Source organism: Notothenia coriiceps, unplaced genomic scaffold, assembly GCF_000735185.1.
Source record: "Notothenia coriiceps isolate Sejong01 unplaced genomic scaffold, NC01 NC01_scaffold00037250, whole genome shotgun sequence".
NCBI classification, from domain to species: Eukaryota; Metazoa; Chordata; class Actinopteri; order Perciformes; family Nototheniidae; genus Notothenia; species Notothenia coriiceps.
This window is the reverse complement of record NW_011369951.1, coordinates 1,723,483-1,745,995: the sequence shown is the minus strand read 5'-3', so window position 1 is coordinate 1,745,995 and position 22,513 is coordinate 1,723,483. Positions and strand designations below refer to the sequence as shown.

At 41.5% G+C, this 22,513-nt stretch overlaps 1 protein-coding gene across 1 annotated transcript in view; it reads left to right on the top strand.

Moving 5' to 3' along the window:
* kcnh8 (potassium voltage-gated channel, subfamily H (eag-related), member 8) overlaps positions 1-22,513 on the top strand; it is an 81,437-nt gene that overhangs the window by 44,254 nt on the left and 14,670 nt on the right. The window contains exons 7-9 of the mRNA XM_010796582.1: positions 14,563-14,767; positions 16,990-17,199; positions 18,942-19,141. Coding sequence (XP_010794884.1) covers positions 14,563-14,767; positions 16,990-17,199; positions 18,942-19,141 — 615 coding nt within the window. The remainder of the gene's footprint in view (positions 1-14,562; positions 14,768-16,989; positions 17,200-18,941; positions 19,142-22,513) is intronic.

The window sequence follows — 22,513 nt, the reverse complement described above, 5'->3', positions numbered from 1 at the left end:
TTTCAAACATTGATTAAAGCCAATCTTAAAATGATTAAACAAACGCCTGTTTGAGACTCCTCAGTGCACACAAAAACATAACTTGGAGAAATAAATAAATACGGATATGTTATTTAAAACCACCTCGAATATGTTGTGTTAATGTTATGAAATGTTTTCTCATAAATGATGCGGTAAGCAGGAGGACANTGGAGACACCTCCTTCTTTTCAGGATAAGAAAGCTAGGGCAAACTTAACACGGTACTTAATGTGTATACTACAAACAGTTAGAATTTTTAATAAAGGTACAGTTTTTTTTCAGTGTCAACAGCATTTTGACACTTATATTCTGATACTTTCTTATGCGTTGATCTTTCGAGTGTTTAGGGTCTCATTCGCACTACAGTGGTAACACAAAGGAGGTGATTCTCTATGCGATCTATTCTATTGAAATTGGTATACGCGACACCCGAATCATGGTCCAAGAATACGTATGGTCGTTACCCAGAACGAGCAAGAAAGCGAAGCGGCAGACTAACTTCGTGGTCCTTACACGACTGAGTTCAATCCGATGGGATCTTATCATCGAATCGTTCAAGTCAATCGCGTAATGTCAGAACGAGGTAAAAATAATCCGGAAATTATACTTCATATTGTAATTCATTGGGTTTTATAATTTGTCATCTCATCAGCAGGATAAAACACTTGGGAAACTTCTCATGACGAGTGGGCCCAACACTAGTAAGATATTAGTGTTAAATTCGGGCCCCCTCTTTACGGATGGCGATTGCGATCACTATCTACCCGCTAGCGGCTAGAAAAGATGAAGTACGATTAGACGTGTTTACCAAACTGGTAATTTTGTAATTTTTCTGGTTCGTCCAGTCTCTCTTAGTTCCCTTCCGTCCGTCCGCGAAAGCGTACTGTAGAAAGACCTGCACAAGGAACACCACTATCAACTCCCATTAGTTAAGCAAAACAACTGTCATCACTGCCGATAGAACACTGCACACAACAATACACTCTGGCTCTAACATCAAGTAACCTCGGCAAAAGTGTGTTGTGTTACACAATGAAAGTGTCAAAAAATCGCTGTGTAAATTTAAAAAAACTGAACGTTTTAATAGAAAATATAACTGTTGTCAGATACACATTAAACACCGTGTAAGTTTGCCTTTAGCTTTCTATATTAGAAAGAGAGAGGGTAACTGAAGTTATGTATATAAAAAGCTTATTTATATCCAGGGTACCTCGAGCGGGGCCTCCCTCCCTGAAGCGGTGAGATAGTCGCTCTACTTGTCTAGCCGGTGACCCGAAAGTTGACTTTCTGGTCGTGGTGCGTTTTTGACGACCGTACACATGTACGAGGAATTACCACATACGACGTGAAACACTTCACATACCTCCGCGCCGCAAGACCACGAGAGGCCGTCTTTGACGTGGGAAGTCTGGCTCTGTATATTGGTGCACTACTGTGCAAATCCCAGTAAAACCAAGTTCCTGGGACTGGAGTCCGTACTTTTGTCCGTGAGCGAAAAATTAATACAGAGCCAGATCTAAAGAAATAAAAAAAAACGACCACAAATATTTAATGGAGCCTCCCGACATAGTTAACAAGAGCGGCGCCCGGTATATACCCGGACCCCCGGCCTCCAAGGGGTGGGGATAGATCCGCAGTTGTAGACGTGCCTTTGCCTTAACTTATGTTGTTTTTGGAGAGAATTAAGATGTGTAGCTCCTTCGTCACTCTTCCACGTCATATAATACGGTTAAATAAGTTATTTTCTCTTTCTTCGTTTTGCGTTTGATGTACAAAACGGTAAACCGAAGTAGGCATACAGTGAACACACCGGACCAACCACGGCCATGTCATACAGCGCCCCGACGCCCCATATCGAGATCGCGCCTTTTGCATACTACCGTTGCCTGCCGTTATTGCACCGCCCTCCAAGAGAGCGCGCCGCCCAGTTATATTAAGGTTAAAAAAGCGCCACCGGTCACTAACACGCCTCGCACTTAAAAGGTTATTAGATCGTCATTTTGTCGCATAGTCGCTCTCTTACACCCGATGATCTGTTTTAGCACATGGTAAAGTTCTTATGTCGCGGGAGGATCTCAATCAACACTGGAAGGTGTGCATTATAACTCACCCCCCGCGTCCCAAGCACACTCCGGTCTTTACGTCCCAATCGGTCGTCTACCACCGTTCCTGATTAACTAAGAGAAAGAAAGAACCGATGATAGGTTTAACAGACTTTGAAACTGGTTACGCTTTACAAATTTTGTACAAAACCCACCCGCCCGCCGCGCACCCCCCACCACGACTATATATTGCTACTTTCATTTATTCCAATATAACTGCCGAAAAGAAACAAAAAATTCGTACTCAACCGAATTTCCCGGTATAGTAACGTTTTACGTGAGGACATGCAGAAAATGTGTACGGTATACACAGGGGCCACAAAGTCCCTTGAGTGGTTACACAGTCTTTTATGTTGGGAGAGAGAAAAGGAGATGCGGTTTAGAAGATTGTTTCCGCCGACATTGTCTAGTATTATGTCTGACTAGGTCTAAACTTAATAAAAGATGCAGTTTGTTCCCCACGAGGCGACCACCAGTCACAGAGGTGGATAGTCTCCTATACTACTGCAACCCGGTGCCGGCCCGGTAACGGTCGAGCTTTCGCACCTCGCGCATAAAGCATGTAATACAGTCCGGAAATTCAAGCTGTACATCAGACGGTGTTTCGTCGCTTCCTTCTGAAGGGAACGTTACAACGGTACCAAATCGGGAAGCAAATAAGAGCGCGGACACCCGAGAAAAAGAGGGAGGGCTCCGATTGCGAAAAACGGCGGAGGACGAAATTGTTACTATTACTGAGAATAATTAGTATACAATTCCCTTTACACGTCGCTGGCCCAGTAATACCCCTTTTCTTCCCTCCCTAGATCTAGCCGCCGTTCAGCGACGTTGTAATAGGGCGAATAAGTACCGGTGTAAGAGTTGTTTCATTTGCTTAACTACTTTGATTAGGCAACAATGACAAACTGATTGCAGTCGTTGCCGCTCCTTGACGAAGCTATCGTCAAAAACCTCTCGAAAAACTAAACGTCTAGTTGACATGACTATACACAGCGGCAAACTACGATACAATGACCGTCGACGCATTTTTCCTCGCCAAAAGATGGAATGAAGAGAAGAGATGAAGATATCTTATTGTGCTCTCCTACCTCAGACTAAAAAAAAAAATATAAAAAAAAAGAAAAAGAGGGCGAAGACTGTCGGTTCGTCGACTAGAGTTTCGTGCGAGGGAGAAGGACGTCCTCCTCCGGCCACCAGTATCGACGCGAGTGTCTTAGTCGGGGACTTTTTTCTTGCGCGACTCTTCTCTCGTTTATCTCCTTTACTCCGTACCGATTTACGTCCGTAGACAAAACCTTAAAAGCCTTTTTTTAAAAAATAGATGAAATATGATCCATACCGGGATGTTATATAACAAGTTTATATCGTACCTGATAACAGGGAAATTATAATGTTTCCGAACAGCTATGCTGGCGCGAGGTCTCTTCTTTTATCCAGTAAAAGTTGATCCCTCATTAAACGGACAGGAACGGGCACGAGAGCAAACTGCTTGTGTCGAGTAGGTTTACGTCGAACAATTCCATGAGCCCGAGTCTTGTCAGAGTCATTATGTGTTACGTGTGTCTTCCTAAGGGAACATAAAGGCGCTAGGTGGAAAACCAACAGTTACGTGTGTGTTACACAGGCAAAGTAATGTAGCATTATTTTAGGTTTATGTCTTTTTCAAATGTCTATACAAAGTAACTGAGGAAGGATAAACAAAAGGGAATCTAGGGACTTGGACGTGTTGTTGTTGGCGAAAGACACTGTACCTAGCGACCCGTAAGCACACACCCAAAAAACTCTGAGGGGACTGCCCAGTGTGGCTAAGCATGAACATTAAAAAAGATAGACATCGGTGCAGTCTACAGAGGAAAGTAAGATTGCCGGTTAGTGTACGCCGGGGGGTTCCCATATTTTATTTTATTTTAGTTGCAAATAATATTCCGTGAGAAATTTCGCTAAATAACAGCCCGGTTCCACGAGCATGTACATTATTTATGGATGTTTGTATTTGTGTATGATATTAGTGTTATTTCGTTATTTAATGTTTGTCTAGTCACCCCGTTTTTGCTATAAACAGAAAAACACGTTTAAGGGGTGAATTGTCTACCTCTCGGACATAAAAGTAGGATCCAATGTGGAGTTGATACCTCTGTCTTACCCCTTTCTTAGTGCCTTAGGTAACATCTGTCTCAAAATAAGTGGTGTTACTTAGAATTACCATTAAGGAACATTTTTTCACTGCGCTTCATTTTGACGGACAGGATCGTAAAATTTCCGTCAAAATTCAGTATTACCCGTCGGCCTTTACACTCTGGGGGGGGGGGAGAACTGTCAACCGGTGGGGGAGAGCACGGTCGTGAACTGTCAACGGGGGTGAGAGCACAGTCGTGAACTGTCAACGGAGGGCGGGGCGCACGCTCGTGAACTGTTAGCGCCGTGTTATGCATGCCAACTGCACCTCGCGGGAGTGAGCACAGCGTAAAGCCAAAACTCACAGACATTTCAATGATTTGTACGGCAAAGTTGGGTTTGGAAACGGTATAATTTCCTTTTTGGCAGGCATGCATAACACCGGAGCCTCGCTGCGGGGAAACTTTAGCGCTGTTCCGAGTTTGTTCTAATCCGTCAAAATGACCGACTGCTTTCAGATTTTTCCGTCATTGTTAAAAGAAATCAGTCATAAACGGAAAATATTCGGTTAACGCGACCTCTGCTCTCCATTGACTTCAATACATTATTTTTCCGAAATAAGGTCCCATGGACGTGACTTCGCCACTCTATACTGATCATACAGTCAATAACTTTGTTGTTATTAGCATCTGGTTAGCTAGCTATGCTAACGAATATAAGAACCTTTTTGTACAACCAGTGAGGTAAAGGCACATCTTTATATGATCATTATAGTTATTCAAAAATAAGAGAATAAAGGAAAAACTGTATAAAATACTATATGACAGTAAAAGAAAGCTGTTATTAATAAACAAGAATACAGTTTAAAAGGGGAGTGATTTGTAAAATATCCATTAAGAAAAATTAAATCTGCTTACAGTTCTGTTTCATATGGATGTTGAGAGAGGTATCCAGAGAGCTCCTAATGTTGCTCTCAAAGTGCACCAGATTGATGCTTTTACTCAACATGTTAAAAATATTCCCGGGGGAGCATGCCCCCGGACTACCCTTAGAGGAGGTTAGGTCCCCCCCCCACTTAAATCATGTTCACATGGATAGAAAACTAAATACTTTTGCACACATCTTGTGTCCATATCTTTCTGTTTTGGTGGTCATGCCACAACCGTGCACGTGCATGCATATGCGAGTCATGGTAAGATATCTGGATTAAGAGGTTGCTTTTTCTTTGCACAGCATGAAAGAAAGGCGAAATGAATGGGCTGTGATTTTAGTTTTTTTAAGCAGAGTTTGAGTTCAATAATTTGTACGGCCCTCGGAGGATGTTGCAAAAATTGAAATGGCCCTTGAGAGGAAAAAGGTTCCCCACCCCTGCCCTAGATAGAAGGGAATAACTGATTTGAGGTTGCTGTCACATATGCAGCCTTTAAAAGTCACCGTCAAATCTAACCAGAATTGTCACATGTTTTTCTTTAATATATCTGACCGTAGCTTGTCACATTCATAGATGAATATATTTTTCTTTTGCAATGAGCTGAAAAACCCCACTTTGACTGTGCTCTGTGATGAGACTTAACATGGTCAATATGAGCATTCTCTTCATTGGTCTTGATTGTTAACTCGATATAAAGACACATGTTGTAGATAATTTTGATTTTGATGAATACAAGCCATCCCGTGTAACCAACCACCTCATTGCGATAAAACTGATGGTTATGCGTTTATAAAATCAGGCAAATCCCAAGAATTACCAAATCCCTTCAAAATAAAAACCTCAAAACATAATTAATTTGCTTGCCAGGTACTATGTTGTCCTAGGATCTGATTTTTTTTTTCCATGGCCTTGATTAAATCCAATTAGTGTTCAAATCTAATTTGCAACATATTTGTAATCAAATAAACCAAAATCTCGCTTGGGCTGGGATCCGACCAGGACATCCAGTTTAGATAGTAAATAATTAGTCTTTTAAAAATGTCACATAGTCTCCAAAGCTGCGGATAACATGCTCTTTCAATGTGAATGTCCCTCTAAAATGTTTGATTCCTATCAGGAAGTTATTATTATTGAAAGTAACACCTTTGACTGGTTTATGAGTGTTTTCATCTGGTTTACATTTTTGATTTACATTTGTTTACGCTTGCTTAACACAGAGAAGGGATAGGCTTTTATTTTTAATGAATGAAGTAGCCTTGAGAAGCTAGCTTGAAGCAGATATTAGCAGAGGTCAGATAAGCTCACTTATTTCTAACTCCTAACTCCTACAGTGTTATATTTTTCATTCTTGTGGTCCTCAGACCCAACTGGCCAAGTAAGCATCATTTGAGTCAATTTATCAACCTTGGCTCATCTCCATCTCAAGACACTTGTGGGAATACCGTTTTTTTCTCCTAGCCTGATCTCCTATAGCTTATATGTTCGGTCCAATACGAAGAAACTACATTGTCAATTCAGCCTCAAATGAAAAGTTCTGGGATAATAATTATTTCCGACATAAAATTAGGTTCTTATCGAAGTCCACATTTAGGGGACCTTGGAGCAGTTGGGTCTACAAACTTGGAACTCCGACCAAAAACCCTAATACTAGACCAAGTCATTTCGTTTCTTAAACATTACCAAGTAGCGTTGCATTAATCTTTTTCACGTGTTGTTTAGTTCTATTGGAATATCATTTTGAAGAAACAGTGGTTATTTTTTCAGAAGAGATTTACATTTGTTAGAACTATGAACTTACCCTTTTGATACAAGACTTCAACGTTTTTAAAAACATGGCCTTAATTCCCCTGCTCTCACTTGTTGGTTTCACTGTTGGTGAAACAAAGTCAATAAAGGGTGTGGCTTCCTGGCCAACAGACACCCAAAACAGGTGACTATCTGATAATTGCACAGAGCTTGCTGTGGATAAACACGACTATGGTTCTACAGTCACAGTAGTGAATACAGAATGCAAATAATAACATGCAGTATTTTAGTTTAGGGCTGACTAAAACGATATGGCAGTTGCACCGCCCTCAATCATAAGGCTTTACAGAGGGTGGTGAAAACTGAACAGCACATCACCAGGACGGAGCTGCCATCCATGGAGGACCTTTAATCCAAGCAGCTCAGGAAGAAAGCCTTCAGGATTACAAAAGACCCCCATCACCTCAGCCACAAACTGTTCTGTCTGCTGCCATCTGGCAGGCAGTACCGCAGCATCAGGAATAAAACCACCAGACTCAGGGACAGTTTCATCCCACACGATTGTTAAATACCTGAGCTTGCACTATTTTAATTTTAATTGTTGTTTTTTTAATATTTATTTTTCTATGACTTGTAAATTGCACTGTTGAGGAACCTGCTCTAAGCTTTTCATACATTACAAAATTACAACGTAGTTGTATAAATGACAATAAACCTTTGAATCTTGAGCTATTGGATATGTCTTTAGTTAATAGCGACCGGTCGATCTCGAAGGTAGTGTGGGCAGGTCACATGGCATTGATCAATAAAAGAAATGAAAGACAGAAAACAAAAAATTGCATTTGCCACTTGATTGACGTACAGGTAAGCCAGTCTGAGATCTCATATTTTCTAACACGCAGTTCACCACGCATGCACGGTCAACCGCACCTAGCTGATTACCTAGTTAGCCTTCCAATTGATACAATTCTACTAAAGAAAGGGTATAAGGGGGGCCTCACCTCCTCATCTGAAGCGCAAATGCGGCACAATAAGTGTAAGCGCGCCACAGTTTCTCCGCCGCTTCGAGGTTCCAGTGCTCGCAGTCCACTAGCNGAATGGAAATGATGACGAGGCTTTATACCCCTTTGTGCATGAGTTGTTTAAAAATGTTTTTTATCTATTGTAGCGATTTTTTTTTTCAATTAATGACTTATCAGATGAACACACATAGCCATTATACTTGTGTGTTCAGTAAATGTAACTTTTTATAGAGTATAATAGAAAAAGTTTTACACACTCTCATATCAATCACGTGACATTTGTCAGCGAACTAATAATACGTGTTATAAAAGTGAGTAATTGTTTCTACGGAGATTCGTAAGATTTACGTGGAATATAGATCAAGGTGTGGTGTCAGTCAAACTATTTATAAGGTGCTTAGTTCCAGTAAGGTTTGACCAACCACATCTGTCCGGGAACATTCGTGTGTTGAGTAGTTAGTGTGTCGATAGGTATTAGCCGAATCAAACTCTTGCACCTTACACTCAAGTGGGCTCTGCTGAATGTGTTCATAATGATGTCTCAGTAGTTGTTACTCTAGTTTGATTTCTTTTTGTGTTAATATACACACGTACTAATGAGGTCGAATTGTTTATAACCTATAAGGAGTACACCTACTAATAGAAATATATCTATATGATTTCCACAAAGCTCCATGGTGAAATTCGTTGATTATATACTGATCCGGAGGAAATATTTTCCCAATGTTTATCAAACATTAATTAATAATTAATCCAACACTACTGTGAATATATTAGTGATTGGTTCCGACAAATATTCTGTACTCATATTTCGTTCCGTTGACACTTGCCAACGAAACGGGTTCTTATCACTCGGGTGTATAATAGACATGAGCGAGTATCAGAAATAAGTCTTGATCATGAGTAAATATTTACCACTAAACAAATGTGTGAAATGTTATTCCGAGGGAAAACCGTTGATATTTACCAATCATTGAGCATTTATTTACCAGTATGTTCTCTACGGTTCTGTTGGTAGTTCTACCTTCCCCCCCTTAGGTTGAGTCCACTTGTTGTCTATGGTTCCTACGACCGACTCCTTCTTTCTGCTTCATTCGATTCATTCGGGGTTATATTCCGAATCAGAGTAGAACGGTTATCACCTGGACACAACGCATAACCTTTGATACAATCTTGACGAAAATCTATTACCACAGAATTTCTAAGTTATTTCACAAATGTTGGATTTAATTATTGGATTAATAATGGTCGGGAAATTACTTAGGACAATATTCCCATCAGAATACATTTTACCATGGGAAAAAAGAACGCGGACTGAAAAATAAACTAAAAAAGGGTCAAAAGTACATCAAAAGAAATAAACGCAACATAAGGAATTAAAGATAATGCAAAAAACCTGCTTTATTTACGGGATGAACAATATAACTACCGAAATTACTACTACGTGCCCTCCCTATGAGGGGTATTTGATAGCGAAAGTGCGGGAGGGCGAAGATGAGTAAAACAAGTAAACAACACATACTTTTAATGCATATTCAAAAACATACTAAAATCATCTTATCTACCATTTTTGTTTTTATTTGTGTGTCCCTCTAGTTTACTATACGTTATACCAAAGCAAACCACCTTCATAATGAAAGGTATCCTTAACGGTAGTTACAGAGTCTTTTTTGTGTACTAACAGTAATATGCTGACATAGCACTAGTAGAGAGAAAGATGGTGTCCGAGGAACTCCCGTGTGTACACAAAGCAAGGAGTGATTCGTCCCCTTAAGTTATAACGTTTTTCTATTGGAAGCGAAAAGAAAAGACCTCTTAAAAGACTTCAAGACGACCCTCCCCGGTTTCAGTCTACTTCGTATGTGTCCTATATTTCTCTAAATTTTGTCTTGATACTTACACTCCTCGTCCCGACGGTAGTAGAGGGGAGGAGAATAATGTCTGTTATGTAGTAAGTCCCCCTTCTCACCGATTTGGCGGTTTCCGTGTACGTACGTACCGTGCGTGTGTGTGTGCGTGCGTGCGTGCGTGCGTGCGTGGTGCGTCGTGCGTGCGTGCGTGCGTCGTGCGTGCGTGCTGCGTGCGTGGTGTAGTTGCGTGTGTGTGGTGTGTGTGTGGTGTGTGTGTGTGTGTGGTGTGTGTGTGGTGTGTGTGTGTGTGTGTGTGCGTTGTCGGTGTGTGTGTGTGTGTGCACTATTTTTCGAGCCTTTGCCACGAATTACCACGAGAAGGTTTTAATCTCCGACAAGTTTACAGAGAGTCTAAGATTTTAATCTTACCCTGTTAACGAACGGTTTTTTAGGTGTTATATCTTGGGTATACCTTTGAGTAAAGTACTTCCCTCATGAACTAATATTTTATGGGTTTACCTCGCGTTAGTTCCGACGATCCAGGTTTTCCAACAAACAAAACAATTAAGTAGAGGTTAGGAGTCATAAAGAGATGGGGCTCGTATGAGGTAGAAGACAGAAACGCGTGTCTATTGTGTATAGATTCGAAAAACGACCGTGAGGGGGAGCTGACTGAATGTGAATTACTAGGGGGGTTTACAAGGGAAAGTGTGGAATTGGTGAACACGACGAACTAACACTACCCCTTCCAGTAGTGTAACTCTGAGGAGGAGTCCGTCCGTCCGTCGTCCGTCCGTCGTCCGTGTATGTGTGTGTGTGTGTGTGTGTGTTGTGCGTGTGTGTGTTGGTGTGGTGTGTGTGTGTGTGTGTGTGTGTGTGGTGTGTGTGTGTGTGGTGTGTGCGTTGTATATGGGTTATTTTTCCACTGTTTGTGGGAGGAACAGGATGTAGGAGCAGTTATTATCTACACAACACACACACACACCACACACACACACACCACCACACCACACACACACACACACACAATTCTCTCTACAAATTTGTTAGACTCGCAAACTTGTTTCGATGACATCTTCCTCCGTTACTACCTGTCAGCTCAGGAGAGAGGAGGCAGAGACCACAAAATACCGCCAAGGACGTGTGAGAACGACACTCCTTTAATACCTCACCCACGTCGTAGCCTCCGGCCATTCACTTCGGGAGGACGGGCTCGGACCCCTCTTCGAGTAGAGGAGAGGTGGGTAGATAGTGGTTAGGCCGTAGGGTGGATACCTCCTCTCGTCCGAACGCGTGCGGGGAAAGAAGAGTCGAGTGCTCGGTTCACATTCGTCACCATGGGTTGTTTATGGAGAAAGATGAAAGGGGAAGGTGAAAAGGTGAAGTTAGGGGTTGAGGACTGGTGCAGCGTAAAGGAGGAGGACTAGTCCCACACCTGCAATGTAACTTCAAGACTAATTCGAATGAACGGGAGATCGAAAAATTGTATTTACGTTATTAATTGAAATGTCTTTACGAAGTAATAAGAGGGAGGACGTCGGAAGCGAGAATCTGTTTGGTTAGTGTAGGTTCGTGACTAAGTACCATAAAATAACCTACTCACCATTGCTGTTTATTCCTACGTAACTGTTACAAAACGAGATATCAGAGGTTCCGGTCCTCGATTGTTATTGACATCGTCAATTCGTAGTATCGCTTTTGTTAACGACAAAAACTATACATATAGTGACCGTCCCCCAGATACGGAACACATTGTCAACATTTTATACGTCACCCCAAATAAACATATTTAGTGTGTTTAAGACACAAAATATAAATTCATTAAGACACCAAGAAGTAAACTAACTTACAAGTTTAGGACTGTTGCCAGCTCTAGTCACCCGCCTTGGAGATTCACACACAGCGACACGAGTCCTCCAATAACCAACACTCCTGAGGGGGGGGGGGGCGATATATAACACGGGGAGTGCAAAAGGAGAAGGGAAAAACATTCACAAGCTGAGCACTCTCCTATCGTGACACTCCCCTTTCGCATTTTATTCCACCTAACCTCCATATACAACAGTCTAACAGTCATTATTTTGGCTCCCTTAGCAGTTTTTGACATCGACCGGAGCCCAGTAGGTACTTGTTGCGTTTTGTGTCTGCGTCTCTTGCGAATTGCTGGTGGCCAATGTGAACGTAAATAGATTATGACTGGTGTGAGAAAGGTTGATAATAAACACAGAAGTTTAATGCTCTATACCTACTAATTTGGTCAATAAAATTTTGAATTTCTTCATCTGTCCTCTCATATCTCTCCTGTCAGGTTTTACATGAAGAGGTTTTTATCCTTTTTGGAACTCTAGTCCCAACTTCCTATTAGTAGATCATTAACCCTTTTTGAACTTGACTTTATTCTTATATAAAGGCCATGATACCTTTTACTCTTTGGTTTTTACACCACTGGTCAAAGATTCACCATGTGGTCTTATTAGAAAGAGATTCAAGGAGAAAAATTAGAAATTTTGTCCACTTTTTCCAAAACAACTTTGGAGGGAGCATTTTATTTAAGTTGACACGTTTTTTACTTGGACCGTTTTGCACATCCTTTCCCAAATTTACCCAAGTCGACTAATCTCTTCGTCTTTACCTGTGTTGTCTTTTCATTTCCATCTCCTTGTCGTCCCTTGCGGGCCGACTCCGTGGACCCTATAAACCCATTCTACGTACAGGAGTTTCCCCCTGTAGCCGGACTTACAGGCAGGAAGTCTCCTCTGTAGTCTTTGCTTGGCCCAGGAGGGTGAGACGGCTCCGCCGCCGTCCCTTGTACACCGGGTGACCCGGGGAAATGGGTTTTAGGAACCGTGATGACCGTACACCAGAAGGTACCTATCGCCTCAGCTTTGGTTTGTCCTTCGAACGGAACCTCGTCGTATTGTTTATAGCCTAACGATAAAAGTTATGACAACAAGATAGCCAAGTTTCGTGTATGTGGTGTATTTACAGTTGAAAATTGAGGGTAACTATATAAGATGTTGTCGCCTTCAATAACAAAGGATTTAGCTTGTGTAAATTAGAGTACTTGACAGTATATAGATTCTTACACAGTGAAGAAAAACACAAAGTACTCAACAAACTCGGATAATAAAACTTTTTCTCTGACAACAATTGAAAATCAGAAAGTGACTAATTTATCGTATGTCTATGTCTATTCATGTCTTCTTTATTAGCATGTTGTGATCTATAAAGGTAGACATTATACATAGACCACACACAACACGGATTTACAACGATACTGTAGTATAATTGGTTAGCACAGGTTAATGTAAAGCCATCATAGATGCTACAACTATTGACCCGGCACATGAACGAATTGTCGATACATTTAACACCAAGACACGCATTCATCAGGCGAACGAACATTTGTATGATGGAAAATGTGAGTAGGTACATTCTTTTACTCGATTAACCCCTAAGGTTATTATGTGTAAACTTTATCATATGGGAGTTAACTTACTTAGGTTTACCCAACGATATAACCGGACAATTGTGGTATAGAAAGAAATTTGTGTCTTTTCGTTTTGGTCGGTATTCGGTGTTTATCTTGTTGGAGGGATAACCTTCATCACGGAGGTCGTCCCCTGTTTGTTTGTGTGTATATGACGTCTTGTAAACTAGTAATTTGAGGTTATAGTTAATAGGATTCCCCTGTATCTACCTCTAGAGGTGTCTTTGTGTGTGATGTGCGCGGGGAGCGGATGGGCGGAACAACAAAGGGAACGAGAGACGATGGACGAGCGGTGGTGGTTGTGTGTGATTTTGTTTTTTTTGTTGTTTACACGCCTCCACTACGTGATTATTTGTTGTTGTTTTATCCCGCATTAGGTAAGTACGGGTTTCTAATTTTGTATAAAAGGAAGTATGAATGATATCTTTGATGAAGTACTGTGTAGTTGTACTTACTATATTAGTGTGGATAGTATGTCACATATGGGCTCCCTGTACTTGTGTGTTGCTGTACTGTGTATTTTTCTTGTTTCTCTCCGTTCTTGCTCTTGGTGTGTCTCATGCTATTGTACCAGTCTTCATTTTCTCTTGTATGGTCTTCGCTTGTTCTGTTTGCTCGCTGAATACGGTATTGATGTTCTATTTCGCTTGTTTGTTTACTGTAGTTTTTGCTGTTATAAAGAGTATTTGTTCCTCCAGAATGTTCTTAGTGCGATACAAAATACCTATTGTTTTTGACAGTTTAGTTTGTACATCATTTATATGGTGCTTCCAGTGTTAGACATGTACCTTGAATTATTGACACATGCCTCCACATTAAATCAAAACTGAAGAAAAGTCTTACACTATATCAAAACATACATTTAAAAACGTGAACACATCTTGTTCAATGGAATCAAAGTGTCATTTATCCTGTTGGAGTATCTGTTTATGCAGGAGTGTATTAAATAGGATTTAAGGACTTTTTGGGGGGGGAAAGTAGTGAGCATACAACTGCACAAATTTCAGTTGAATAATGCTGCATGAGTTGCGTGGGAGTTCTTAAACTCTGTGAGGTTTTGATAAAGATTCACTGTTGTTAGACGTAGCCTCCACAAAAAAATAAAATCATCAGTACGTTCTCTGTTTAGGGATTCTTTTCTTGGTGCAAGATAAGCAAAATTGGCAGCGGAGGAATTATTGATATAAGTGATCATTTTGCCGGTGTGGTTAGTATTTCTTTAACAAATGATAACTGTGTTAACAAAAACACCCTAAGAATAGATTCCCCTTGTTCTTTATCTCCAGGTGTCAGTGGTCCACCTGTTGAAAACTGTGCGTCTGCTCCGCTTGCTGCGGCTGCTCCAGAAGATGGACCGCTACTCGCAGCACAGCACGGTGGTGCTCACGCTGCTCATGTCCATGTTCGCCCTGTTAGCCCACTGGATGGCCTGCATCTGGTACATCATCGGCAAGATGGAGATGGAGGCCAATGCGTACAGCTGGGATATAGGTGAGTAAAGGAGCATGATACCATTACAATACCAAAACAACTCCCAGCTCTGTTGTTGATGTTTGGAAGCTAAAAGGAGGTGGTGAGTCCCATTACTTCAATCCTGCCCTTTCACCAGGGTTACCATTAGGCGCTGAGTTAACACAGGAAATATGTATTCAAGCTGTGTTGGAGATTTTCTAGGGAATGGGTTCTGTGCGAATTTACAGGCCGGCGTGTAGTATTTATTTGATAACACGACACTTCATCTTATGATTCAACACAAAACATGACACATAATAACATTTTCTATTCAGATTTAGCAAATAAAATCCTTTTTTTTTTATCAAATTGCCTTTGAGTTTCCCTAGAATACATTCTCCCACAAAACTCCGACATTGTGAATGAACAGTTAATGCAGTTACAGGGCGTCCAGTTGGCAAAGGGATGTAGTTGCAGTGAATTTGAAATTAGAACGTTTCTTTACAAATGTTTGAATCGAAATGATTAACAGCTGCTTTCGTGAAAGTTCTATGGCATGTGAAGTGGGCTTAAAGCATGTGCATGGTGTTGTTTAATGTTGTAAAGCACCGTAAAGCATCAAGTATATTGGGTGCAGTTTCATATGGTTTAAAATTAGACATTCTGTAGATCTGGGATTCAACCTCAGTTTACTTGCAGTAAACTTCAAGTGTGGAAGTTCTGAAATAGTATATCTCTTATATGGATACCTATAGCGTGAGCCACAGATGGTTTTGCTCTGATGCACATGTGATTGTTTGTGTGTTTTCTTTTACAAGCGTGCAATCGGGGAAGCCAGATAAAGTGTTTTCTTTTTATCTGAGGTATCCATTATCTAGCTTTGTCGAGCTCTGAACTAAATCCATATAGAGGAAACACTTGGCTTTATCAGCAAAGACCATAGGATAAATGGGTCACGGCTTGTTGTTCATATTGAAGCAATTAAAGCTAAAAAGTTGGATTATTTTATTTATCACATTTATCGAAAAATGTTTTGCCTTTTTTATTTTTACATAAACCCCCTAATATCTGGGGCTTGGTTAACGTGTCAATACTGTGGTGCATAACAGTTTCATAGCTCATTATTTCCAAATGAACCGTGTTTCTGAAAAGCTATCGATGCGTGAAACCTGCAGGGTTTTTCTCTCAGCAGGTGAGATGTGATATTCAGCTGTAGACCTGTTTTCCATCATCGATTTCATCGCTGTAGGGTTTCAAGCTATTATAGCAGGTGTTTATGTACAACCAGCATTAAATGAAGCACTTTACACAAGTATATAAATGGACTGCAGTAATGACTAAATTAGGTTATGATTTCCTCATGGATTGGATTGATTACTAAGTTGTTTGTTAAATAGTTATTGAATGGTGAATCAGAGAGAGGCATGAGTTGTTTGTGCTGGCATGCAGGTGCTTATGTGTGAATAATATTGACTCAGCGATGGCGTGAGTCCTCTCGGTATCCCCCTCAGTCCCTAATATAATGAGGCCCCCCGGGCTGGTCTCTGGTCAGTATCAATGAGCTGCAACGCTTGCAATGACCTCGCTCCGAATTGTCTTCATAACTGGTTCCGGGTAAGCATTGACTGGGTCATGACGACGATGAAGATTTCTCCCCACCAATTACTGCATCTCAGTGTCATGGCATAACGGGTTGGGGCATGAGGCAGGATTAATGCGTCGTATCCTAATTATGCGTGTTGAAGTCGGGCAGCTATGAGGGGCTTCCATCCAATTACCATTCATCAGTGTCTGTAGGAGGCTCTCCTGGGATCAGCTGGATATCATGCACAATAAACTGACCAGGGATCGGTTCTGGTTCCACAGCATCTGATATGCTTCTACTGCTAAATCCATTGTTTTAGATGTAGCACAGAGGAAAGACCTTCTTACCACAGTTTGCATAACTAGGAAACAATGCTGTCAGCTTTTATCTGCATCCAATACGCTTCACTGCACCCAGCTTTGGGATGATGGGATGACAAATAATAATCAGGCACTTGTTGTGATAGTTCCTTTTATTCTTTACTGTATACAATTCTCTGAACAGACAAGCTTTCTTTAAAACTATTTCCCCAAGTTGGGCTCTTAATGACCATACTCTTCTGACATATGGTTGGCCAATATTGGAAATCACAAAAAAAAGGGAATAAGTACCAGTTGAAACTCTCCATATCTCTTTTCTTCCCATGAATATCTCCTCTTCACCCTCCTAAAACCAGGATGGCTCCATGAGTTGGGGAAGCGTCTGGAGTCTCCGTACTATGCCATAGGAGTTGTGAACGGGACCAGCAACGGCCCCGCCATCCGCAGCGTCTACATCGCCTCGCTCTACTTCACCCTCAGCAGCCTGACCAGCGTGGGCTTTGGCAACGTGTCGGCCAACACCGACATCGAGAAGATCTTCTCTATTTGCGTCATGCTTATAGGAGGTACACAGAGTATAGACATCAGCGAGCAGCACACATATGAATATGACTCTCACTGTTTAACTTCAGACAACAGCATGTATACCTTTACTGTTTATCTACAAAACTGGTTATCCATGATGTCTTGTTTTATACCAATATCAACAAAATCCGATTGCAATAGTATTAGTTTCTGTGGCGGAAGAAGTATTTAGGTCATTAAGTAAAAGCAAAGCCATAGAGATACTTCAAATACTTCACTACAAGTACAAGTCATGCATTTGTTACATTACTGTTGAAAAGGTATGTTACTATAATAAGCAAAAAGAATCGAAAGTAAAAGTAGAAATTGTGCGGTAAAACGTTTTCTGACAGTGTATTCCTATTATATCTGATGTTTTTGGGGCTGTGATATACTGTGTTTTTACCTACTGTTGGATCATTTTCTACAGCAATTCATCATATTCTTCATTTGTTTGAAGCATTGCTGTCCTGTGAGAAACATGTATCTCCAACAAGTAAACAATTTGTGTACTCAGAAAAACAACTCTTTATAAACCTTTGGCAAAGCCTTTTCCAGCTGATCCAAGAGGGATTTTAAATAGTTTAATTATTCTCTCAACACTTAAAGGATAGTGTGATCCAGTTCAAACTGCTTCGTTACACCAGGATTGTTTTTTAGGTATGAAGGGAGGTCACTGACGGGGTTTTCCCTGTAGACGCTTCCCACTCTGGTTCGGCTAAATGTTAAATGTCCCTGGCTGCCTGGGGGCAGGCACACACACAGACGCATGCTTTCACAAACCCACACCCATCCCATCCCCTGTGTGTTAACAGGAAATGAAAACTAACACGAAGCACCTGTTCGTATTTATAGCCGAGTATATGTCAACGTGTGGAAGGAATGTAATAACTGCAATCCTAAAGAGGAATAATTGGATCTACCTCTTACAACACTGTTAACATGGCACAATAAAAGGAGTCATGCACAACAGTGACACTTGACTTGGCTTTTAGGTCAGCTGTTGCCGCACAGCTGGAAGCCAAACAAGATTAGGAGAATATATTATCTGTGGGCGAGTAAAAGGCAGGTTTCTGTCATACCAATCAAATCAGAACCACTCAGTCCTGACAGACACTGATGTTTCTGTCTCTGAGGTGCAGAGGTGCAACACATGAATTCTAATGTAATGTTTACCTGGTTGACTGGTTTGCGTGCTTATTTGATTGCAGAAATATTTCAATAGGACTAATGTTTAATTATATTCACATGGCAGAAATATTTATTTTAATCAACAGATAAGAAATTAGATATTTTTTAATTTGGGGTTTTGCAATTTCCACTCAAGCAGTTGTTACAATCAGCACTTAAAGAAATACTTTACCACCAAAATGATCATTTGTAAATCAATTGCTCACCCCGTGGTACCTTGTATTTGTAAAAAACACTTTGTTTTCTTTCATGCCTCCAATGTGAAAAAAGAATCAGAAAAACTTAGAAAATTCTTGATGTATTAAACCAAATGGGTCAGAGTTAACAACAGCAAAACTATATCAACACAACAATTCTTTTTACAAACCCTAAAAGTTAAAACTTTAGTATCTTAAAACACTTTACCCAAATATTGTTTCCATTTCTGGATTCTTTGCTTATCATGGAGGCATGAGAGTAAAACATTCAAGGTAGCACCAGGTGAGTAATAGATAGATTCATGCTTATGCTACATTATCTCTCCTTTAACTCTCCTCTCTTTCCACCCCTGCAGCACTGATGCATGCGTTGGTCTTTGGTAATGTGACGGCCATTATCCAGAGGATATACTCTCGCTGGTCCCAGTACCACACCAGAACCAAAGACCTCAAGGACTTCATACGTGTCCATCACCTGCCGCAGAGCCTGAAGCAGCGAATGCTGGAGTATTTTCAGACCACCTGGTCTGTCAACAACGGCATCGACTGCAACGAGGTACCACACACACATGAACTGTTATAAATCTTAACCCTGCTTTTTCATTCAACTCGTGTTTTTGACAGCATACAGGAATCAATAATTCATTTGAAGGATCACATACTTCTCAATCCTCATCACCCACATTCAAACTCATCTTAAGAAGGACATTATGATCAATACTACATGATCCTTCACAATGTGGGAGCATGATGTTTCCCTGATTGACAAGCAGGGGCAAGAAGAGGAGAACAAAATATTGTATTACATGGTCATTTGTGGCTGACAGGATATGTTTGAACCATTGCAGAACCTTTCCCAGGTTGCTTAAAGAGCATCTTGCAGGTTTTGTTTTTTTCTACATTTATGCTTAAACTTGCTTGAAAATTACAATTAAAAAAGTGAATGTAGGATTTGATATGTTTTTACGAGACATAATGGCAGGGAATTCAGAGGGAAAGGAGCAATTTTGAGCTCTGCTCTTAAACGGCTTTTTTTTAAGGTCATACGTCAAACGCGTCATATTACATCACAAAGGTAAACATCTCCCTCTCATGACGCGGGTATAGGTAAGAGTTGCGTTGAGTTGAGGCGGTTGTGTTTAGTGAGCTGGTATTTTTCGTTCAGTCTAATAATACATAAGGTATGTAAATGAGTTAACCGCTTGTTAGTATATTGTAATCATGTCTGTATAATGTAGATAATTGTGATCGCTGTGCAGGTTCCAAAAAAATACCAGTCCCTGTCAGGAACATCGAGTCCACAGTAAAAAGACTGAGGCTAGCGTTCCGTTCCTGGTGCGTTGTGCATTGACCACCTCCCTGCAGCACATACTCTCCACAGCTTTATCAGGAAAACCGTACTTACATCTCTCCCCCCCCCTTCCTTCGGTGCTCACTCTCTCTCTCCTCTCGGTGCTACACGGCACCGTAAGACATAAAGTGGTTGGAGTTGCATTGGGTTAACCGCTTGGGTGGTGGCTTCTGTTACTGCTCCAGCCGTCTCCCTTTGTGTTTTGTTTGGTTGTTTCTCCCTTTCTGTATATTGTTTGTGTGTGCGTGGGGTGGCTGTCACTCCTGGCTCCCGGCTCACCTCCCACTCCATGCCTGGCTGCAATCAGCTGTGCACCCTCCCCGAACTACACACCTGCCTTTCCAGTCAAGCCATTTACAACGGGCATATCAACGGAGCTCCCACAACCCTTCTCCTCCGCCAACGGATCGTCAACAGGCTCGACATTAAGGACGTGCCCCGAAGGTGCGGGCCTTCTAGTAATTTAGGCTCGGCCAATGAAGCCTTTCACCTGCTAGTTTGCCGATCGGCCAATCTATTTATAACCGTATCCATGCACCCTTCGCGGGACCAGTTATCGAGTGACCCGACAGTGTAAAATATGAACATATCCTTATAACTAGTTACAGGATAGTCGTGATTTTGGGACGGTAATTTAATAGGCTCGTGTTGATATTCCTAACCTGAAGGTTGTAGTGATTTTTTGTACCGGCTCACCGACTGCCATGGTTTTCATGCCGGAGCTTGGGTGTCGGACTCGTCGACAGCAAGCAGCTGATCTCTTTATCTATCAGACGTCAGATTATTGCACTTCACTCCGCTTTATGTCATTATCGACTCAGATCCAGTCCTAGTTTTAGCTAATAGTATATGAACTTACCTGCTTATTAAAAGACACCGTGGACCTAACAATAAGTGTCGCTATGCAACCTGGGTGAAGGGCACAAAGTATAGCGCAGCATTATTGCATTTGTTTACATGCCCCCACCGGAACCCCGAGGCATTAGCCACAGGATCAACGCACAATCAACCCAATAAGCACATCTCTTTCTCCAACATCAAGTGTTACACATTATATATTGACTACTCTTGTCTGTCCAAATACTCTTTCTTGGTCTGTCACATAAGTTGGCGCAACGAAGCTGGTGCTAAAGGGAAATTATTTTGACCGGACATTTTTGGACCAAAAGGAAGATTTAAGATTTGCTCTGCCAACGGGGAAACTCTGACGTCCGCCATTTGGTTGTGTGGCTTCGCGGAATCAGTCCGGCTGCTGCTCGGGTTTCGCCCCTCGGGTCAGCTTCTGATGAGGAGGCATTCCTTTCGACCAACTTACAGTGGATAAACTTACAACATTTTTAACAGGGCCATAATAGCAGTATAATAATGTTTGTTTTTGGCCAGTTATAACTGCCAGTAATGTTTTCTATCTTTTTTACATCTGGGAGAGGCCAATTTTTGCCTTCACAGATGGAAAGTTGGTCCTTGACAACAACCTAAGTAAAATTATAGCTATGGCCAGGGGCATGCAAGCCGAGGCCCAAAACCACAAAACAAGTGAAATGGAAGAAATACAATTTGAAATTGTAATACGTGGGTGGGGTTTCATCTTATAATTCAGTCTATAGAATGCACCAGACAGCATCTAAAGACCTGCCAAAATCTAATGGTTTCTTAGGGAAAAGAGGCCCCCAGATCCTTCGTGCATCATTTCTCGTCCGCGCACATTTTTCAGGGCAATCTCTTATTGGGCCCTCAGGTGCCATCTGGTAAATTAGCTTAGATGGCCCACAGGCCATTCTCCAAAATCCTTAATGTGATCACTGGTCAAGTATCAGCCGTATCTCGCTCCGGTACACAGCACCGTAGTGTGGAGTTGCATTAGTAACGCCGCCGAGATACGCTGATGACTTGCGCATTAGTTTTCTGTTATGGGATCAGGTATCAACAGTCTGCCCAGTAAACGTTACTTATATTATCAATGCTAGCTTTTAACGTTTATAGCCTGATATATTGATAGCTAACTTCACAATGTTGTTGATGTGGCGTTATGCTAACTGCTGTTAGCTAACGCTGTCACTCACCAGATAGCTGCCAGTTCTCCATGGTCTCCTCACACACAGCTCAATTCTCTCCGATGGCCGTTATTTCTTCTAATCCTTGCTGTCCTGGTTCTGAGCTTAGCATGCTCATGATATAAGGTTGTGGTCCGTCATATGCATTCAATATCATGTTCAACTTCTTCTGTGTCTTCTGATATCGCACTACATGTCAATGTTTATTAATCGCCTCTCCGAACGTCAAGGGCCGTCTATCTCTTGCTTTCTAAATCCTAGTGTACATGTGCCGCCCTGTCTCCTACCTTCAATGGACGGCGTTTCTCAGACCAGGCCGCTCCAAATACTATTTAATAACGGTACTGGAGTGGGGTCCCGTCAATAAGGCATTCGAAATATCCCAATGGTTTATACTTCTTTGGTCGTCTTCCCCTGGGTGTCGAAACTAGCCATTGGGGATCCAGTGTTTATTTAATATGTTTTACACCGGCCCGCCCCTTCTCCCCTCTTGGTTTCCCCCAATGTACGTCCACCGGGGAGG